We start from the raw sequence: 22,766 nt of genomic DNA, 5'->3' as shown, positions 1-22,766 counted from the left end.
CCGCGAGCCACAACTACTGAAGCCCACGTGCCACAACTACTGAAGCCCACGCGCCTAGAGCCTGTGCTCTGCAGCAAGAGAAGCCACTGCAATGAGAAGCCCGTGCACTGCAATGGAGAGTAGCCCCTGCTCGCCACAACTAGGGAAAGCCCGCGCGCAGCAACGAAGACCCAACACAGCCAAAAATAAATAAATAAAATAAATAAATTTATTTTAAAAAAATCAAGGAGAAACAGGTTTTATTACTGTGGGATTTCTCAGAGTATTTAACTAAAATGTTAATGTGATTTGAATATCATGTATATAATTTCCCAAATGTAGTTGACTTTTGGAAATTTCTTTTTCTCAGTATATCTTGCAGGACTAGTACTCCACGGATATTTTTGTGAAACACTGCTTTAGGTAAATAGTGTAAATCTAGAAGAAAGAAAACCTGAAAATTTTGTCTTAGACTTGCTACAGATAGAATATAGAATGCTGCAGCATATGCATAAATAAATCAAGAAATTTAAAAAATATGGCTTCCCTGGAAGCGCAGTGGTTAAGAATCTGCCTGCCAATGTAGGGGACAGGGGTTTGAGCCCTTGTCTGGGAAGATCCCACATGCCACAGAGCAACTAAGCCTGTGCGCCACAATTACTGAGCCTGCGCTCTAGAGCCCGCGAGCCACAACTACTGAAGTCCGCGAGCCACAGCTACTGAAGCCCACGCGTCTAGAGCCGGTGCTCCGCAACGAGAAGCCACTGCAATGAGAAGCCCGCGCACTGCAACAAAGAGTAGCCCCCTCTTGCTGCAACTAGAGAAAACTCGCGCGCAGCAACGAAGACCCAACGCAGCCAAAAATAATAAATAAATAAATAATAAATAAATTTAAAAAGAAAATAAATTTAAAAAATAAACGAGATAAGTGCTTTTTCTTTAGATAAGTATTTTAAACCTGAATTTTGATTAGAACTGTAAGAACCCACAAACAAATAAAAGGTAAATAGATACCAATTTCAAGCTGTTTCTGAATCCCTGAGCAATATAAACTTAGACTGCCTCAAGGAGGAATCTTTTTTTTCTTTCTTTTCCTTTAGATCAATGGCTTACCAGCTGCCGGCCATATGTTATCCACCTAGATCTAATTTTAAGATGAGAGTTTAAAAACATTCTTTGGTATTGTTACCTCTCAAATATGCTCAGACAGTAACATTTTAGTAGAAGGGCAATGTTGATTTTTCTCATTGGTGGTCTTGCAATCAATAACGTATATAATTTGTGTTTCAACAGTGTATAGTTTTTCCTCATGGAATTCAATAAGTGAATTATTTTGAGTGAAAAATACACACAGCCTGCATCAGTTTTAAATTTTTCTGGACTGACATTCATGCCAGAAAGGTTATCACCAATGTAGCCCAAGGTTGTTTATCTCTTCTTCTGATCAAAAGCCCGTATTTATAAAGCAACACACCTGAGAAGCTCTGGGGGATGACTGGGAGCGACCACTCTTCCAATTTGTCTAGGCCTGTTCTAGTGAGAAGCCTCCATCTTGGCTGGACTATTGGTTCTGTCTTCTCCGGCTTAGTGGGATCCTGTTGCCTCTTGTCTGTGACCTGACAGGTACCCAGTCAATACCTCACAATGTGGGAAAATCTCTCATGCACATTTTACCATTAGAGACGTTAGACATACCGCATTCTTTTGTTCGCTTGAGTAAGTAATCCTTAATTGTCATTCTTGGAGGAGTAAAATCCCAAGGCCTGTCTATAAATTGTGATGCTTGTTATTTGAGCTGAGTAGATTTAGATGATTGTTCTGGGTGGAGGGAACAGCTAGAGTAAAAACATGGAAATTACAGTGTTATCAGGACCTCATATTTGAGTCGGCGAGTGACAGGAAATGAAACTGTAGTATAACGTGGGTACAGATCACAGGTCTTGTATACCAAGCTCAAGTTTGGTTTAATTTCATAGCCCAGTGTTTCCCAAACTTGAATAAGTCTCAGACCTCTTTTAAGGGAAACAATTCTCCTAAACCCCTGATGTTGACCTAAATTATTTATATTATAATATTACTTAAATATGTATATTCATAAAACCATGTATAAAGTCCTTATATCCTTTATAGTTCTCATAGCACTATAAAATTAAAATAAATTTACAAATTATTACATACAAGACTACAGAATCAACACAACACTAATTTAATGTAGCGCATAATATTGTTTTACTAAAATTAGATAATTGATGTCATTATTCCCCTCTTTATAATACAGAGCTAGCTTTTGGAACACCTATCTGTTATTTTGTTGAGCCAATTTGATAGTGCATCTCAATATAAGAGTTCGTAATCTTTTTTTTTTTTTTTTTAAAGATTGATTGATTGCTTGATTGCTATGTTGGGTCTTCGTTTCTGTGCTAGGGCTTTCTCTAGTTGCGGCAAGCGGGGGCCACTCTTCATCACGGTGTGCGGCCCTCTCACCATTGTGGCCTCTCTTGTTGCGGAGCACAGGCTCCAGACGCGCAGGCTCAGTAGCTGTGGCTCACGGGCCTAGTTGCTCCGCGGCATATGGGATCTTCCCGGACCAGGGCTCGAACCCGTGTCCCCTGCATTAGCAGGCAGATTCTCAACCACTACGCCACCAGGGAAGCCCCGTAAACATTTTTTAAAAAGCAATTCTTCATTTCATTCTAACTACTACCCCTACTGCTAATGAACTTAGGAGGTTATTACTGCAAAGGTGGGGAGTGTGTAATTCTTTCCTTCATAAGGTGAATATGTGATATGACTTATCATAACATGCCTATACCACTGTGTACTCTGTGAGCACTCAGCTTCTCCCATGCAGTTCTCTCTTAAAAATTCTGTGAAACCTTTGTCTCTATAACATGCTATGATGTTATTTGGCTTTCATTCAGCATTGTTTACATCTTAAATCCTCTTCTCTTCTTTCCTAATTTGCCTGAGACCATTAAAGAGGTGCGTTATTCTGTTGCACTATATTGTTACCATGATGTTAAATAAAAGATTCCATTTATTAACTAATTTTTTTAAAAAGTTTTATTCCATGAAAATGACTTTCATTGCGAAATTGATCTGCAAAAGAGAAGTTTGGTTTTTATAACTGGCAGAAGAATTCAGGAGTGCCACAGCAGATGTGGGGTGACCACACTTGACATTAGCTCCTAACAAGCTGGGTAGAGGAGGGTGTCGGGGGGCTGCTGGAGTAGAGCATTTCTTTTTTTTTTTTTAATTTAAAAAAAATTTTTATTTTATTTATTTATTTATGGCTTTTGTTGGGTCTTCGTTTCTGTGTGAGGGCTTTCTCTAGTTGCGGCAAGTGGGGGCCACTCTTCATCGCGGTGCGCGGGCCTCTCACTGTTGCGGCCTCTCTTGTTGCGGAGCGCAGGCTCCAGACGGGCAGGCTCAGCAGTTGTGGCTCACGGGCCTAGCCGCTCCGCGGCATGTGGGATCTTCCCAGACCAGGGCTCGAACCCATGTCCCCTGCATTGGCAGGCAGATTCTCAACCACTGCGCCACCAGGGAAGCCCCTAGAGCATTTCTTATATCAATGAATGGGACCACCATCCATCCAGTTCTGCAACCAGAAACCAAGCTGTTACCCATGACACCTCTCTTTCTCACCCCACAGTATCTAATCCATCGTTTGTCCATTTGACCTCTTAAATTTCTCGAGTCTGCCCACTTCTCTCCATCTTTTCCACCACAGTTCTAGTCCAAGCCACCATCCTGGATGATGATAGTCACTCCTAGCTTGACTCTTCTCTTCCATTCTAGCTGTCTCTAATTCTTTCTCCAGTCTGCCGGCCTCAGGGAAGTTTTCAAAATGTAAATATGATTTCTCGGGCTTCCCTGGTGGCGCAGTGGTTGAGAATCCGCCTGCCAATGCGGGGGACACGGGTTCGAGCCCTGGTCTGGGAAGATCCCACATGCCGCGGAGCAACTAGGCCCGTGAGCCACAACTACTGAGCCTGCGCGTCTGGAGCCTGTGCTCCGCAACAAGAGAGGCCGCGATAGTGAGAGGCCCGCGCACCGCGATGAAGAGTGGCCCCCGCTTGCCGCAACTGGAGAAAGCCCTCGCACAGCAACGAAGACCCAACGCAGCCATAAATAAATAAATAAATAAATTAATTAATTAATTAATTAATTTAAAAAAAAATGTAAATATGATTTCTCAACCCTTAACCCATTCACCTTTTAAAACCTTGCAATGGTCGGTTTTTGCTCTTACTCTAAAGACCTATAACATGGTCTACCTTTGGAGACCTTCCCTTCCTTCTCCCACTGCCCGGCCTTTGTTGTTCCCTCTGCTTGGAGAGCTCTCTCCTCTGCTCACTTCCACCATCTTCACCTCGCTAACTCCTACTATTCTTCACATGTAACACAAACCTTTCTTTTCTGGTACATACCATAGTTATAGTTTAAATTTGGATTAATGTTTATCCAGGACTCTAAACCCCATGAGGGCAGGAAACTTGTCTGTTTTAACTCCATTGTATCTCTATCAAATATTGAATAAATGAGTATATTGAGTACCTTACACAACATAAATATATTTAACAATTCTGCATTGCAACATAGATTCTCTAGCCCCTTGCCTGAAGGTTGGAGAATATCAGCCTCCGCCCCAAAACACTTCACAACATAAATACAGTTCAAGGAGGGGATGCTTTGCAATTAATACCATGTAAATAAGTTAAGTCTTTGGCCCAGGCTATCCTTGGACAGGCTGAGGTAGTACCATGGTGTATTGAGATGTTGAACCAGGGTTGTATAGTGCTCATTCATTTTTTAAAAACCTATTTTTGAAGTATTCAGGGAGATTTTTGAAGATTTTTATTTTATATGAAGGTATCAGATATGCAGCTTTTGGGTACTACAATGTTTGAAGCATGGTTGGAAGTACCAGTATGCCTTGGAAAGGTGGCTTGAGGTGTGCTGAAAAAGGTTTTTCTTATCCCACCAGGTGGCCAGAGGTGCTTAAGGAATTCTCAGTAGATATATATCTATATATCTATACCTATATCTACATTTATATATCTATATCTATATAAATCCTCAAGATTTTTCTGTTAAATTGAACATATCCCCACTGAGAGGAGAAATGGTTTGTTCCTATGATACTAAAACTTTTTTATTATGAAATACTTAAAGGCTACCCAAAAGTACAGCAAATGATTTTAGAAGCACCTGTGTACCCACTGCCAAGCTTTGTTAAATTTTAACATTTATAAGTCATTTTTACAAATTGATGTATAGTTGATTTACAATGTTGTGTTAGTTTCTGGTGTACAGGAAAGTGATTCAGCTATATATATATATATGCATATAATATATATAATATATATATTTGTTCTTTTTCAGATTCTTTTCCATTATAGGTTATTACAAGATATTGAATATAGTTGCCTGTGCTATATAGTAGGTCCTTGTTGTTTATCTATTTTATATATGGTAGTGTGTATCTGTTTGGTTTTTTTAAAATTTATTTTTGGCTGCGTTGGGTCTTCGTTGCTGCACGCGGGCTTTCTCTAGTTGCGGCGAGTGGGGGCTACTCTTTGTTATGGTGCGCAGGCTTCTCATTGCAGTGGCTTCTCTTGTTGCGGAGCACGGGCTCTAGGCATGTGGGCTCAGTAGTTGTGGATCGTGGGCTCTAGAGCGCAGGCTCAGTAGTTGTGGCGCACGGGCTTGCTCCGCGGCATGTGGGATCTTCCCGGACCAGGGCTCAAACCCGTGTCCCCTGCATTGGCAGGCGGATTCTTAACCACTGTGCCACCAGGGAAACCCCTGTAGTGTGTATCTGTTAATCCCAAACTCCTAATTTATCCCTCCCCCTGCCTTTCTCCTTTGGTAACCATAAGTTTGTTTTCTATGTCTGTGAGGCTGTTTCTGTTTAGTAAATAAGTTCATTTGTATCATTTTTTAAGATTCCACATATCAGTGATATCATATGATATTTGTCTTTCTCTTACTTACTTCACTTAGTATGATAATTTCTAGGTCCATTCAAGTCATTTCTTTTTTTAAAAATTTATTTATTTTTGGCTGCATTGGGTCTTTGTTGCTGCGCGCAGGCTTTCTCTAGCTGCAGTGAGTGGGGGCCACTCTTCGTTGGGGTGCGTGGGCTTCTCACTGCAGTTACTTCTCTTGTTGCGAAGCATGGGCTCTAGGCGCGTGGGCTTCACTAGTTGTGGCATGCGGGCTCAGTAGTTGTGGCTCACGGACTCTAGAGTGCATGCTCAGCAGTTGTGGTGCACGGGCTTAGTTGCTCTGCTGCACATGGGATCTTCCTGGACCAGGCCTCGAACCCGTGTCCCCTGCATTGGCGGGCGGATTCTTAACCACTGCACACCAGGGAAGCCCAAAGTCGTTTCTTAAAGAAATAAAATATTACAGAAACAGATGAAGCCCTTTGTGTATCCTTCTCTGATCTTATTCTCCTCCTTCCAAACCAGAAGTAATTACACCTCAAATTTGTTGTTGATCGTGCCCAAGCCTGGCTTTACATTTTTAAACACACATGTGGGGCTTCCCTGGTAGTGCAGTGGTTAAGAATCTGCCTGCCAATGCAGGGGACACGGGTTCGAGCCCTGGTCCGGGAAGATCCCACATGCCGGGGAGCAACTAAGCCCGTGCGCCACGACTACTGAGCCTGCACTCTAGAGCCCGCGTGCCGCAACTACTGAAGCCCATGTGCCACAACTACTGAAGCCCGCGCGCCTAGAGCCCACGTTCCACAACAAGAGAAGCCACCGCAGTGAGAAGCCTGCGCAACACAACGAAGAGTAGCCCCCGCTCGCCGCACCCAGAGAAAACCTGCGCGCAGCAAGGAAGACCCGATGCAGCCAAAAATAAATAAAATAAAATATATAAATTTATTTTTAAAAAAACCAACCCCGCTGGCCTTCCAAGCTAAATTCTCTGGGGGCTCCTCCTCCCGTCGCCAGACCCCCAGGCTGAGAAGCCTGACGTGGGGCTCAGAACTTTCACTCCAGTGGGAAAACTTCTGTGGTATAATTGTTTTCCAGTTTGTGGGTCACCCACCTGACGGGTATGAGATTTGATTTTATTGCGATTTCGCCCCTCCTACCACCTTGTTGTGGCTTCTTCTTTGCCTTTGGATGTAGAATATCTTTTTTGGTAGGTTCCAGCTTTTTGTCTATGGCTGTTCAGCAGTTGGTTGTGATTCTGGTGTTTACGTAAGAAAGGGTGAGCCCACGTCCTTCTACTTCACCATCTTGAGCTAATCTCCCTGGGTGTCTTTTCATCTTTGAGTGGCTGCTTGAGTTTTCTTTTTTGTGAACTGTCTGTTCATGTCATTTGCCAATTTTCCTATTATTTACCATTTCTTATTGAGTTGTAGAAATTATTTGTATATTCTGTATTAAAAACTTCATCAGTTATAATTTGTGGTTTATTTTTGTACTCTATGGCATCTAATATAGAAGTTTAAATTTTAATATAGTACAAATTTATCAAACTTTCCTTTATTAATTTGTTTCTGTATCTTGTTTAAGAAGTTCTTTTCTACTCCTAAGTTCACATAGATATTTCACATTTTCTTCTAAATGTTTGAAAGTTTTCCCTTTCGCAGTTAGGCCTTCAATCTACGTGAAATTGATTTTTCTGTGTGGTATGAAGTAGTAATCCCTGAGTTTTAAAAAATATGGATAACCAATGGTTCCAGTGCTATTCATAGAATCTTCTTTCTTCCTCTACTGATTTCTAATGTTTTCTCAGTTACAGAAAAATGGATTGGTATATTAATCCATCCTTGTGTAAGAACACTGTATTAATTACTTCAGCTTTATGGTACATTGGTGTGCTTTTTTTTTTTTTTTTTGGCTGTGCCGTGGGGCTTGTGGAATCTCAGTCCTCAGTTCCCTGACCAGGTATTGAACCTGCGCTCTTGGCTGTGAAAGTGCAGAGACCTAACTACTGGACCGCCAGGGAATTCCCTCCATTGGTGTTTCATACTAGCTAGTTGTATAAAGGTAGAAGTCACTTTCCTTACTTTTTTTTTTTTAAATCTTTGAAATGGATAATCATAATACCTATACATAGGGTTGATATGGAGACTTTAAAAAATAAGCGTGTAAAGCACCAGATACAGAACAGGTAGGCACTCAACACAGTAGCTATTTATGTTATGACCATGTTGAAGATACAGATGAAACACCAAGAGAGATAAAGTGATCAGTCTCTTTGGAAACCTCAGTTTCATTTATAAAAAGAAAGGGATGAATTGGCATGCCATTTCTAAGGCTCTTGCCACTCTTAAAAACTGTGATCCTGGCCTTTATTTGCTAGAAACCAGGCAGCATAGCACTATGTGATGGTAAGTGGGATTAAAAGGAGAAAGGTGATAGCGCAGAGTCGTGAGCAAGCAGTAGTAAAACGTGAAGGGCCACTCATAAGATTTGGGGCTGGCTGGTCGCGAGGACATAGAGGCTACGATGACCTTCACAGTGCTTTCCGGTGCATAAACGGCCAAGCACCGCCGTGACCGCCCTGCCTACAAACACTGATTGTGCTGCCCGCCCACAGAGGGCTACTGTCAACCCTCCCGGCCACCCACTGGAACACAGGGCCTCAGAGAAGATTCCAGACAGGATCGCATCGCAGAAACTCTGGGAAGAATGCTGCAGAGCCTGGAGCGCGGTGGAAGGGAGGAGCGACCTGCACCTCCTCCAGGGCTTCTACGGTGCTTCTGGGAAATATAGTTCGTTGCCGCGAATCGAGCCTCGGGCTCCTGGAAGGGGGACTACAATTCCCTTCAGTCTTGGGAATTCTTTGTGCAGCACGCCTGCGCAGTCTGGCGGCCAATGCCGCTATAAAGGCTTGTTTTGCTCCGGGGCTGATGCTCGGGAGCGTGGTCGAGCGGCCGACGCGGTCGTCCTGGAGCTGGGGCACTGGTAGGTAGCGGCGATCGCCGTACCCCTTCCGTCTCCCTCGGGTTGTTGCGGGGACTATCTCCCGTGTGTTTCGTCCGGAGGTGGGGGACTGCGATCGAGGATGCGAGCAGGTCAGGGGAAGCCGGAGACCTGAGAAACGGGGCCAGGCTTCCCTCTAGTCTCCCGCCGCCGCCTCCTCCTCGGGACTTGACCCCTGAGGGCTGGTGGTGAGGTGGTGAGGTCCTGGCGTCGGAAGGCAGGTAGGGTGGGATGAGTGGTTGGGGTTGCCGGCCACATTCCCGGCTAACGCCACCAGGGGGTGCTGCGCCCGCGGCCCGTGGGTGTGGGTAGCTATCGCCTCTGCGGGCCCGAACTGGCCGCGGGAACGCCCTAGGGCCCCGGCATCCCAGGCGAAGCTGGCCTGAGAGAAGCCCCCATCCTCAAGGTTGTAGGGAGGCGGCTTGGGGCACCCCCGCTCAATCCCCACAGAGGAGACTGAGCTGCCAGCGACCTCAGAAGCCAACCTCTCGTTTTGGCGAATGAGTAGATGGAGGTTCGTGACAGAAGCACGCACAGCAAACACTTGGCAGAGTCCGGAATGGAATCTAGATCTCTTGACTGTCATTAGTGCCCTTTCCCCTTCCGCCACACAGAGCTGCATGGTGCTTTGTATTTATCACATAGGGGTCGTTTGGTTTCTGCACGGACGTGGGGAGGCAGGAGGCAGATGGGCACAGGAAAGACTGGCAAAGTTTCAGAAGGTTTTGAAGGAGAAGATGAATAGGTCCTTCTGGGGTCTCCAGCGTGAGTAAGTGAAAGGTGCAGATGGCTGGGGCACGAGTGGATGTCAGGGGGGTGGTAAATACATATCCTTGTAGCCTCAGGTCTTTTTGTGTAGCTGCAGGGCTTAGAACCAGATTCCTGAGGTGTTGGAAACCTAAGGAATGTTGTAATGAAGGCAATTTGGAAACACCAGTCTGGCTACTTACAGTCCTTGTAATCCTGTGCAGCCCCCTCCCCCCATGCAGTTTCGACTGCATCATCGTGCAGGAGAACGTCTACACTTTTATGACTGGAAAGAGAGTTTTGGTTAAAAAAAAAAAAAAAAAGGCAGCTGACCAAGTGGCCTCTGCGCTGAGCACCTCTTTGGGTTCTCCCACTTTGAATATTCTGCTAGTGCCATCGTTCAGCTCTGACTCAAAAATAAATAAAAATACCTTCCCTTTTCCCTCTCTTAATAGTTGGAGCAAGTTGGCATTTTTAAAAAGACTTTTAAACAACTTTAAGGGAGAACAGAAAGAAGAAAAGAGAGAAATACAAAAAGTATCCCGAAGAAGTCTAGCTAGTGATCTTTCCTTAACTGTTTTCTTCAGATTTGGGCCTTGTTCCCCAGACCCATTGGACTTCCTAGCTCTTGGCTGGCCTCCATGTGGGCTGCCCTGTCTTATATCCCTGATCCACAGAAGCTGGAATCCTCCTTCTGTTCAAGGCCAGGAGATAGTAGCTTTGTCCCTGCACAAGGCTTGCCTACTTTCAGAGCTGTGCCTCTTTCCCCAGGAAATTAAAGAAGCAGGAGTGTTAGAGGGAATGGGAAATTGCTCCCCACACCCTTCCAACATAGAATAACTTGGAATAAAGTGATTGAAAGAAACTGAGGTTACATGAATTCTTAGACAATTGAGATGATCTTTGTGTTCTTCCTGACATGGCATTTGGTATTGTGAGTGAGTTACAATACTTTGGCCTCTTCCCTTTCAAACTGCCTCCCCTCCACTTGCCTTTTTTCAAAGTAGGACTAATCTTTTCTGCTTTCCAGATAATCAGCTAGGCTGGGGAACCTTTGGAGGGGAAGGTTGGACTTCAGTGATCCCTGTAAGAAGGATTATTCTGATCTGCAGCTGCATCCCGACATTGGGGACACTGGCAGATGCCAGGTCTGTTTATAGTTTAGGCTTGCTGAGGTCTCAGTGACGTGATTGCTGTGTTCTTGGTTGTAAGCCGGTGCTCTTTATGGTGCAGTTTGTCATTGGACAAGGTGACTTTTTTCTTTGGAGCTAAGTAACTTAGCAGTATCAACTCAGGGTACTTGAGCCAGACCCCTGAAAGGCAAGAAGTAAAGCTTTCTTTGTGCTGGAAACACGTCTCTGTGGAGGAGATTTAGTCCTTTTTATTTAGAGGATTTGTAAGTGTTCTCCTTTTTTTCTGATACCTTAAAAAATGAATTGTAGCTATCAGAATTATGTCCATACTGTTGTACTTTTAAGTCTCAGTGATAGCTAGGAATTTATGGAATTCAAAAGGCAACACAGCTACACTTCTTTAATTTCTAGTGAGGCTGGTATGAAAATTGTTTTCCCAACTTGTATCTGGGAAGCTTTGAACCATCTTAGAGTGGGGGAAATGTTTTAGAGACGTATGCATGTGTTTTGTTTTTTCAGAAGTAACCAGAGTTGATAGCAGATATTGATTAGAGATAACCAGGCTAGCAGGGTTTAGAACAGAGTTTCAGGTAGATACGAGGTAAGACTTAGTAGGACAGGGTAGGGAATTTGTTTTTGTTATTGTTTTTTAATAACAGCTTTGTTGAGATATTTTTGTATCATGAAATTCACCCCTTAAAGTATACCACTTGGTGTTTGGTTAGTATATTAACAGAATTGTGCAATCATCACTACTATCTAATTTTAGAACACTTTCAGTAACCCAAGGGGAATTTGTTTTTAAAGGTAAGGTGTAGTATTATTTTGTGTTTTAGCTATGTAACTTCACAGAGCTTTAAAAGCATCAGTTAACCCATTACCTAATTATAAAAATACAGAGATGGGATATATCATTGGTAGAATAAGTGTTTTATAAGTTTTCATTTAGTAAAATTTATCCGTTTTAAAATTGTGGAATTTGTAATGCTTGGAACAAACTTAAATTGTTTCCAGAAAGCCTTTTTTTTTTTTTTTTTAAGACCTATCTAAATGCTCTGTACATCGTGATTGAACATAGTTGAAGGTGAAGAAGACAGGTGTCTCTATCACTGTGTTTATTTTTTTTAAATCTTTTTTTTTTTCCCCCTTAGAGGTGGGAGGCGAGAATTCTTCTTGATTCTATCAATCACACTGAATTTTTTTCTTGAAAAAATAAAATGGTAATTGGAAGATTTTTGAAAATTTATTTTTATAAATATAATGACAGAAAACTTTAATGCTTTTGTCCTTTTTCCCCCTATTTTAAAGCACTTTCGCTTATGATGAAGCACAATTTAGGAAATATCTGTCCTTGATGAATTTTTAATTTCAGAAATTCTCAAGTGGAACCAAGAGTCTGTGAGCCCTGGCACCTCCGCTCAGAGAAGATGAAGGACATTGACATAAGAAAGGAGTATATCATCCCCAGCCCTGGTTATAGAAACGTGCGGGAGAGAACCAGCAATTCAGGGCAGCACCGAGACCGAGAGGACTCCAAGTACAAGACTCAACCGGTCAGTACTGCCTTGCCTGAGTCCCTCTTCTTACCTGCTTGCGGTGCTAGGCCACACCTTCTCTCTTCACAAGATGCCTAATTTAAAATAAGTTTCTTTTTCTTTATTGGCTTTAGGTCACTGTTAAGAATTTATGGTTATTTATGAAAGAGGAGAGGTTGGCTCTTAGCTTCTCACCTATTTTTCCCCTTGGGTTCTCCTCTAAAAAGGCTTTGCTTGAGAGAAGACAGTTTATGCCGGGTGGGGCAGGGGAAGGCCTGGGCAGGGAGCAGAGGGAATATGAACCATTAAACTTCATTCATGTACTTAAAATTGTTTTCTCTCTCTGCCTCTGTTGTCTGCCTTTAAAAGGTGACTCCTTTGGAGATTTTCGTTCAGATTTCAGCGTGTACTTGGAACAATTCTAGATCGTTGGAGGATAATCAGTAAAATTTTCAAGTAAACCCATGAGTGTAAAGGAGCCTTTAGTTAATAACCTAATTTCCTCCAAGGGAAATAATGAATATACATTTTAAACTGGAAGAAATATCTTTATTCTGGGGAAAAAATTATACCTTTTCTTGAATTGCAGAAGTAACTAATAAGGAAGAACGGGGGTTGCTGGGTAGGAAGTTGAGGTTTGTGTTCATCTATTTGTTCTGTGAAAATTGGAGAAAGATACGGCTCTGCAGCTGACACTGGAGTTTCTTTAGCCTGACGTTACCTGTCCCTCTTTGCTACCTGAAAGCTGTTGCCTTATTAATCAACATTTTCTAACTGATGGGTGTTTTCTGTTTCTACTGTATATTATACAGTGCTTTCCCATTCGAGCTTAACTTTGGGGAAACATAGATTCAATGTAATCAGTATCAAATCCTTAAGGTGCCAGTTTTGTACCTTTTCTTTGTCCCTTTGTCCAAACCTTATGTGAATTAAACACGTATCGGGTATCTTTTGAATGCTAGACACTGTTAGTATAGCACTTAAACTGGAAAAAATCACAAAGGTAACACTGGAGCAGGGCTTTGAAGACTGATGAGGTGGGGATGCTTTCAAGCTGCTTAAGTCATCTGTGCCTTAGTGGTTTATGAATAAAATGGTATCAACAGTAGAACCTAACTCATGAGCTCCCTTGAGGATTAAATGAGCTAATACATATAAAATGCTTAGAATGGTGCCTGCCACATAGCCTGTGCTCAGAAAGTGTTAGGTCTTAGAGCTAGTTGTCTAGAGCATAGGATGTATGTGAGAAATGGCTCTGCACGCCATGCTAAGGAATCATTTACTATGGGTGTTGGGGAACAATTGGAAGCTATTGAGAGGATTTTTTTCTTCTAACTTTTTTATTTTGAGATAATTGTAGATCCACATGCAGTTGTAAAAAATAATACAGAGAGATCCCATACATACTTTATCTAGCTTCCCCCAGAGGTAACTTCTTGCGTGCTATAGTATAATATCACAACAGATTATTGATTGACGTGGATACCATCCAGCCACCTTATTAAGACTTCACCAGTTTCACATGCACTCATTTGTGAGTGTGTGTAGTCTATGCAATTTTTCCACATGTGTAAATCTGTATGACCAGCACCCCAGTAGAGATACAAATCAGCTCCACCAAAAGAATCTCTCATGCTCCCTTTTCAGAGCCACAGCCACCTCCCTTGCCCTCTCCCCAATCTTTTTTTTAATAAATTTATTTATTTATTTATTTTTGGCTGCGTTGGGTCTTTGTTGCTGCACGTGGGCTTTCTCCAGTTGCAGTGAGCGGGGGCCACTCTTTGTTGCAGTGTGCAGGCTTCTCACTGCGGTGACTTCTCTTGTTGCAGAGCACAGGCTCTAGGCACACGGGCTCGGTAGTTGTGGCTCACAGGCTCTAGAGCGCAGGCTCAGTAGTTGTGGTGCACAGGCTTAGTTGCTCCACGGCATGTGGGATCTTCCCGGACCAGGGCTCGAACCCATGTTCTCTGCATTGGCAGGTGGATTCTTAACCACTGTACCACCAGGGAAGTCCCGGTCTCTCCCCCAGTCTTTGGCAACCACTTATCTGTTCTCCATCTCTGTAATTTTGCCATTTTAAGAATGCTGTACGAATGGAATCATATAGTACGTAACCTTTTGACACTGGATTTTTTCACTCAGCCTAATTCCCTTGAGATCCATCTAATTTGTTGTGTGTATCAATAGTTCTTTCCTTTTAATTGTAATTTTCCATGTTATAGATAGACCACAGTTTGTTTAACCATTCATCTGTTGAAGGACATTTGGGTTATTTCTAGTTTGTAGCTATTACAAAAAAAGCTGCTCTGAACCATTTGTGTATAGGATTTTGTGTGAATAAAATTTCCATTTCTCTGGGTAAATTCCCAGGAATGTAATTGCTGGGTCATATGGTAAGTACATGTTTAGTTTTATCAGAAACTTCAATACTCTTTTCCAGAGTGGCTGTATAATTTTATATTCCCACCAGCAATGTATGAGTGATCCAGTTTCTCTGCATCCTTGCCAATATTTCGTGCTATTAATTTTATTTTAGCTATTCTGATAGGTATGTCTGATATCTCATTGTAGTTTTTTTTTTTTTTTTTTTTAAAGGATTTTCTTATTTATTTATTTATTTATTTATTTATTTTTGGCTGTGTTGGGTCCTCGGTTCGTGCGAGGGCTTTCTCCAGTTGCGGCAAGCGGGGGCCACTCCTCATCGCGGTGCGGGGACCGCTCTTCATCGCGGTGCGCGGGCCTTTCTCTATCGCGGCCCCTCCCGTCGCGGGGCACAGGCTCCAGACGCGCAGGCTCAGCAATTGTGGCTCACGGGCCCAGCTGCTCCGTGGCATGTGGGATCTTCCCAGACCAGGGCTCGAACCCGTGTCCCCTGCACTAGCAGGCAGATTCTCAACCACTGCGCCACCAGGGAAGCCCCTCTCATTGTAGTTTTAATTTGCATTACCTAATGGCTAATGCAGTTGAGCTGAGATTTTTAAGACTTGATTTTTATCTTAGGAAGATTAGTTTTGAGGCAGTGTAGGAAAAACCTGTATGAGAGAAAGAGAGAGACAGAATACAGGGAGCAATCTGGAGGCTCCTGTGCCAGCCCATGTGAAAGAGGCCAAGGGTGGTCTGTGTCCAAGCATAATAGTGAGGATGGAGGAGAGGGGAGAGATTTGGGGGCATCTCTGGAAGGGGAGGGGAACGTTGGGGTGCCTGGGATTCGTGGTAAGGATTTAAAACTATTGATGGACATAAGGGAAGAGAAGGAAGGAGAGGAGGTAAGAATGAGTTTGCTTTTGAACATGTGGAATTTGAAGTGCATCCACATGAGATGATTAGTAGATAATTAGAGCATAGGCAAGGAGTAGAACAGGGACAATTTTTGGAGTCATTAGTGCATCCATGTAGATGAAGCCTTAGGAGTGAGCAAGCTTGCCCATGGGTAGCTTGTAGAGCAGGAAGAGATGGAACCTGGGAAGGTAGTGTGTGGCCCTGTGAAATTTCTGGCGACAGAGGCCCTGTGCAGTTGGTTAGAGCAGAACTGACATTAGGGTGTGCGGTGGGAGCAGCAAACTTTTCCTCTGTGGGTGGAGAAGAACTGGAAATGGAGTCACTGTTGTGCCTTTTGTCCCCTAAATTATTAAGTCAGGCACCAGACAGCAAGTTTCCTTTGTGTGACTGAGCCTCATCTTGAAGAAATAGGAGGCTGATACCAACCACTTTTATAAAATCTGAGCAGTCCACATGAATTTCATTTTCATTATCCTTTGATGTTTCCTAAACTTTTACATTTGAGTACTGTTTTCCTGTTTTTTTACCATATCCTGTACCCTCTGAACTTTTTTTTTTTACTTAAGCTATTTCTTCTAGATTTTTTTTTTTTAATTTTTAAATTTATTATTTATTTATTATTTTTATTTTTGGCTGTGTTGGGTCTTCGTTTCTGTGTGAGGGCTTTCTCCAGTTGCGGCGAGTGGGGGCCTCTCACTATCGCGGCGTGCGGGCCTCTCACTATCGCGGCCTCTCTTGTTGCGGAGCAGAGGCTCCAGACGCTCAGGCTCAGTAGTTGTGGCTCACGGGCCCAGTTGCTCCGCGGCATGTGGGATCTTCCCAGACCAGGGCTCGAACCCGTGTCCCCTGCATTGGCAGGCAGATTCTCAACCACTGCGCCACCAGGGAAGCCCGATTTTTTTTTTTTTTGATGTGGGCCATTTTAAAGTCTTTGTTGAATTTGTTATAATATTGCTTCTGTTTTATGTTTTGGTTTTTTGGCCGCGAGACATGTGGGATCTTAGCTCCCCAACCAGGGATCGAACCTGCACGCGCCGCATTGGAAGGCGAAGTCCTAACCACTGGACCGCCGGGAAAGTCCTTAATTCTTTTAATATACTGGCTTGTTTTTTTTTTTTTTTTGCTCAACCTTGACTTAAGCAATAGAATCGTAGGTTTATGCAACCTATTTTTTACACACGTTAAAAGGAATTTGTAAATATCAAGTGTTTTTAAAAGTTCACATACCACCTAGAATCTTCTTGCATATTACCTGTCAAAATCCAAAATCTTAGATATAAATATATCTTGAACTTGCCTCGTATGTTAACAGTTTGCTAATAGAGGAAATCAGCAAGATGACAAATTTCTGGTTCAGCGATAGTTTACAAATGGGTAATTTAAGTATTTGGGAAGTAGAATGGCTGTATAAGCATACCATTTTTAAGAATGTAAGTAGATAATTGAGTAGAGATTACCGTTTCATGTCTCTTGATCATAACCATTGTTTCTATATTAGTTGTTAGAGATGAAATCTGGGATGGGACCTCCCAGAGGACAGGCATGTCTATTATCCATCAGAACTAAAAAAACAGTACCTCCCAAAGTAACAAAAGATAAGGATACATCATCTGTGGCTCTTAATTGGAAAACAAGGTTTTATTCACCACCATTAGCCTTCAATAGGTCCAGTTAACATGGACACATGAAACTGTCAAACGGAAGTCAGAAGCAAAGCATCAGGGATTAAATTCTCATTTTAAACAGGCCGGTGATTTTTTTTCTCTCAAGCTGTAAGCAAAGTTGCAGAGTACACAGTTTGCCTGTTTCTTAATATTGTGACCAAATCTTTTGGAATACTCTTTGTGAAAATTGCTCTAATCATTCACGTTTCAGATATTTGTATCACATCTGCTTAGAGCTAATTAAGTTAAAAATAATGCATTTTCACACCTCCCCTTTGTTCAGGACTGTTGAGTTAAAGCTTGTGGCCACACACAACTTGATGATTTGCAGACATCCTTTAATCCTGAAGTGCTAATAGGGGTGCCTTCTGTTGCTGTTAGTTCTTTGAGCCTAAGTATTAATCTTGGCTGGCGTTAGGCTGGCATTATTTCAACTAACAAAGATTTTTGTCCAGACCGCTGCTTAACACTGTTCCTGTGTCTGAGGCATGACTCTCCAAGCACAGCTCCTTTTCTTATAACTGCATTCAGATATATATGCACATGTCGATCACATAACTCCACCAAGTCTGGTTGGTTTGTGTGTTTTTTTTTTTTTTTTATTGAGGTATAGCTGTTTTACAATGTTGTATTAGTTTCTACTGTACAGTGAAGTGGAGTTCCATGTGCTATACAGCAGGTTCTTCTTAGTTACCTATTTTATACATATTAGTGTATATATGTCAATCCCAGTCTCCCAATTCATCCCCCCGCCCCCGGCTTGGTTTGTTTTAAGATGTGATGTTTATTCATTTTTTTAATTCAGCAAACATTTGAGCACTCTCCAAGATGTACGCACAGCCCTGAATGAAGTGTTCTGGTGCACATGAAGATAAATTAATGCTGGGCCTGCCTGCCCTCCGTAGAAGCTTAAACTCACAGGCACGTACATAGATTACTGTAATTTAGATGCTATGGAGATTAACAAGAAGGAGAGAGTGCTTCAGTCTTTGAGATCAGGGAAGACTTCAGCAGGAGGTAGCATTTGGTTGGAGACTTAGAGGAATAGGTAGAATTCAGAGAAATGAAGAACATGCCTGGTAGAAGAAAGAGCTGTGGGTAGGACCAACTAGGTGCTGTTGGCTTTCAGCATGAAGTGTGAAGTCATATCTGTAGAGGGATAGGTCACTGAGTTTCAGATGATGTGTTCTTGAATAATAGGCCAAGGAATTTGGATTTCAGTTGCTTTAAATTAAAACTTAATCAAAAACAAGACAAAGCTATTTGACACTTTTATAAGCTTTTTTATTGTGGTGGTTGTTTGTTTTCTCACTGTGCTCAGGCTAAAGCCAAAGGTGACTTGTTTTTTCCTAGCATGTGTAATCTAGGAAAGGAGGAAACATGGAAAATAAGCAGGGCTTCCCTGGTGGCGCGGTGGTTAAGAATCCGCCTGCCAATGCAGGGGACACGGGTTTGAGCCCTGGTCAGGGAACATCCCACATGCCGCGGAGCAACTAAGCCCGTGCACCACAATTGCTGAGCCTGTGCTCTAGAGCCCGCGAGCCACAACTACTGAGCCCGCATGCCACAACTACTGAAGCCCGCGCGCCTAGAGCCCACGTGCCGCAACAACAGAAGCCACTGCAATGAGAAGCCTGCACACGCAACAAGGAGTAGCCCCCGCTCGCCACAACTAGAGAAAGCCCGCGCGCAGCAACGAAGAACAAATGCAGCCAAAAATAAATAAATTAAAAAAAAAAAGAAGAAGAAGTGTACCACTGGTGGAATTTGCTTTCTACCAAGTTAGAATATTCTGCTTCTAGGCAAAGGAACAAAGCAAGTATTCGCAAAGTCCAGTGACCTTCACTTAGTGTCTCCTTTAGTTCCTTGTTTGGCTGACACTGTAGCCCTGGTTGGAGTGTTCATAATTAGTGAGAGGAAATATTTGGGTGAATTGAAGTTACATGCTAGCGACAAAGATGTGGATGTAATCTCTTACCAAGAAATATGATTCTAAGATATATTACTATGAAAGAATTATGGTCTCATTGTAGAAAATGTGCAAATTGTAGAAGATTATAGAAAAAATAAATCAGCCTTAACCCCTCTACCTAGAGACAACTATTGTTACCATAAAATAGTTTTGTCTAGTACATTACACTTTTAGAAAATTTAACTCTGAAAGCTTTTCTTTATGGACTAAGGGTATGTGAATTTTTCCATGCTCTTGTGTTTTCAGTGTCAAAAGTATTACCTGTGAGTCTCCTTGCTGTTAGGAAGGAGAACAGGGTGAGGGAGATTAGTATTTGCAGTCTCTGCATTATTTTTCTCTTGAATGCTACTCAGTGACTCAGCACATTTTCTGGACAGTTAGTAATAGGATGCGTAAGAACACCTGCCTTTTTTTTTTTTTTTTTTCTTTTCCCTGAAGGCATCTATAAAGCTTTATAAAGCTTAGTACGGTATGATACGGTGTCTGGCCTGGTGCCAGATGTTGGTCTCCAGTAGCAGCCCAGAGCTGTCTGGTAGAGATGACAACACTGCTGCCATTGGTGCAGAGCCCAGGCGGCTCTCCTGCGCGGTGACTGAGTCTGCAGTGCCGTGGGTCTCCTAAGACTGGCCTGCTGCCTTGATCATGAGCTCTTTTATGCCATCTGCAGCAGGACTGCTGCTTCTTTCCTAGGAACTGCTGCTTAAGGGAAATAAATATAGCTTGTTGGCATGAGTTAAAGGAGCTTTCTGTCAAAAGGGAAGAAAAGTATTGGAACTAGCTTTTTGTTTTTTAAGCAGTTTTAAATACCCAAACCTTTATTTTGTTAAGATCTGTAACTTGGAAGTTACAAATGGTTAATGAAAACTTTTTCAGTGAAACTTTGGTTTTGCTTTGAGGTAGCCTTTCGCTAATGCTTTTTTGGATGTCTCACCATTCTGTCCCTCCCTGTCTCTTAATCAAAAATAAAAAGGTCAATGCCAGGAACAGGAAACAAAGCCTCCGGAAGTCTTTGCAATGGTTGAACCTGTCAGTAGAATTAAGCTTATTAAGTCTATTCCTTCCCTCCTTACCCCCCTTTTAGGGAGTTAACCTATTTAGATAATTAATTAGATGTTACATATGTTTTGATTATTTTCTGAATTAGCTGTTCAAAGAATCAACTTAACTGTTATTAGATATCAGATGAAAACTTCTGTTTACTAGAGCAGATATGGTGTTGAGCAGTCAGTTTCCTTAAATGTTGTATTCTCACAGTGGAAAAATAGCCAGACTGCCCAAATCTTCACCTTTGCCTTTGCTTCCCACCATTGTCAGTGGTTCCACCCTGCTCTGCAGTACAGGAGTCACATGTTGGACCCACTAATGTCTTATTCTAGGCATTTAACATGGGCTCACATGGTACTTACTGATCACTGAAGGGAGTTTCATTTACAAATTATATTTTGGCTTTTTTTTTTTTTTAAGCTAAAGCCTGAAAATGTTGAAGGGATTTTGTCAAATGCAAACGACCAGCATCCTACTATCTACATCAGTGGTTCTCAGTTCAGGCTGCGTATTAAAATCACTTGAGGAGCGTTAAAAAAAATACCAATGTTCCAGACCAATTAAACCAGTCTCTGGGGTCAGACTCAGGCATCCATGTTGTTTAAAAGCTGCCCTGGTGATCCTAATGTGTCAGCAGCACTGAGAACCTCTACCTTAGATTTCATGGAATAAAGTCTCTTCTGTCCACTCAACCAATGGGGCTCCAAGTGTTTCCCATGTCTTTTTTCCCCTTCTGTGATTTATTTTCAATTTAGTCCTTTGAAACCTTATCATTATAATAACAAAGTTAATCTCACACCCTAATGTAATAGGAACTTTAGAAAAGTGCCTTGGAATTTAGCTTATGAAACAATTGAAAGCCCTCAAATTCCTCCGGATTCTGGGGCAATGCTAGATTATGAGCTGCGGAAAAATACCTGTTTCAACGTGATGGTGGTCCAAGTTATATCCATTGGTTTTACATATTTACACTTGTGAATTGTAATAGCTTATCCTCAGCATGAGGGTAATACAGCCTAGTTACAGATTAGTGAGCTGGAGTACAAATTAATTCATAGCCGCTGAGCAATAGGGCTGAACTTACCAGGTTCCCTGACTTTGAATAGTGAGCCCTTTCTATTATATTCTGCTTCCTTCCTGTGAAGATTACGTTCTAGAATTTCGCTGTCCCTCTTGACTGAAGTGACTGCTCTTTGGAAGTTCTTAAGGGAAGTCCTAGAGACGGTCAGAATCATGTTAATAACCCATTGGAATAAGGAAGTGCTGAGAATTGGGAGAGGAAATGTCATTCGTAGTGTTAACTTGTCGGGGAGAGGGAGGATGGGGATGCCTGGAGTCAGCTGTTCCTGGGAGGGTATCAGCTTTTTCATTTCTTTTTTTTTTTTTTAATATTTATTTATTTATTTGGCTGCATCAGGTCTTAGTTGCAGTGCATGGGCTTCTCTCTAGTTGTGGTGTGCTGGCTCCAGGGCGCACGGGCTTAGTTGCCTTGTGGCACGTGGGATCTCAGTTCCCTGACCAGGGATCGAACCCGTGTCCACTGCACTGGAAGGTGGATTCTTAACCACTGGACCACCAGGGAAGTCCCCATTTCTTTTTTAATTTAAAAGAAAATTTAACTTTAATTTAATTTTTAACATTTTGAGTCTCTTGAAAACTGTATCTGACAGTGTAACAGTTCTTAAAAGTTTGTCTTTCTAAAGGTTTGTTGTAAAGGCAGCTGTGGGGCTGGGACACCTGCAGAGAAGCTTTTACTTGGGCCAGAAGGGTTTATGAGAAGAGGCTACCCAGTCTGTATTTGTGTTAAGACCTTGTGAATTAAGGAGAGGGGAGGAAGAATATGCTGTAGAGTCTGAGGCCTGTCCGTTCTGATTGTGCCCTAAGTGCGGCTTTCCTTGTGGGGCGGGCCAGATGGGAATATTGCAGCCTTTAATCCCCTTGGAAGCGGAGAGGTGCCTCTGGTTGATTCCTCAGCCTCCAGGCTTAGCAAGGCTCCCTGCTGTTGTCCTGCTGTCGGGAAAGGATTGTTCAGCCTGGGGAATGATTGCTGGCCCCCTGGTATCTTGTCCCAGGGGCCTCCACTCAGGGGGAAGCCCGTGGTTGCCCTGTCAGCAGACATTCCGCTCTGGCAGCCTGTTAAAATGAGATGGGACAAACTAGATAAGAGGAAGCCATGCGGTGTGATAGTGAGAGCTAATTATCCCAGCCCTGGGGATGGTCTTAGCGCACAGAGGATGGAGGGCTCTTGTGCAAGCCTCTCTGTTTGCTTATGGATCAAAGTTCCTTGTTTCCCTCACGGGATGGGCAGGTAAATGACTCTGTGTTTCCCTGACCTTTGTTTGAACCATGGCAGAATCTAAGTTTCATTGTACCCTTTTAGTTCCCCAGTGTCCCTGCCCTGCTCCGTCCCCATCACCTTGGTAGGAAAAAAAAATGCTCATGTCTCCTAGCCACAG

General features: G+C 42.7%; 1 protein-coding gene across 6 annotated transcripts in view; it reads left to right on the top strand.

Moving 5' to 3' along the window:
* Positions 1–22,766, top strand: part of ABCC5 (ATP binding cassette subfamily C member 5) — a 197,558-nt gene that overhangs the window by 103,487 nt on the left and 71,305 nt on the right. For 3 of the 6 annotated variants that reach the window (XM_057546149.1, XM_057546148.1, XM_057546147.1), the window contains exons 1-2: positions 10,973–11,079; positions 12,189–12,369. In XM_057546149.1, coding sequence (XP_057402132.1) covers positions 12,244–12,369 — 126 coding nt within the window. In that variant the 5' untranslated portion in view covers positions 10,973–11,079; positions 12,189–12,243. Of the gene's footprint in view, positions 1–8,813; positions 8,919–10,971; positions 11,080–12,188; positions 12,370–22,766 lie in introns of those variants that run through there. The other 3 variants (XM_007195330.2, XM_007195331.2, XM_057546143.1) reach the window with 3 other exon arrangements.

Source organism: Balaenoptera acutorostrata, chromosome 4 (genome assembly GCF_949987535.1).
Source record: "Balaenoptera acutorostrata chromosome 4, mBalAcu1.1, whole genome shotgun sequence".
In the NCBI taxonomy this organism is placed as follows: Eukaryota; Metazoa; Chordata; class Mammalia; order Artiodactyla; family Balaenopteridae; genus Balaenoptera; species Balaenoptera acutorostrata.
The sequence above is the reverse complement of the archived record's forward strand: the minus strand, read 5'-3'. Positions and strand labels throughout refer to the sequence as shown.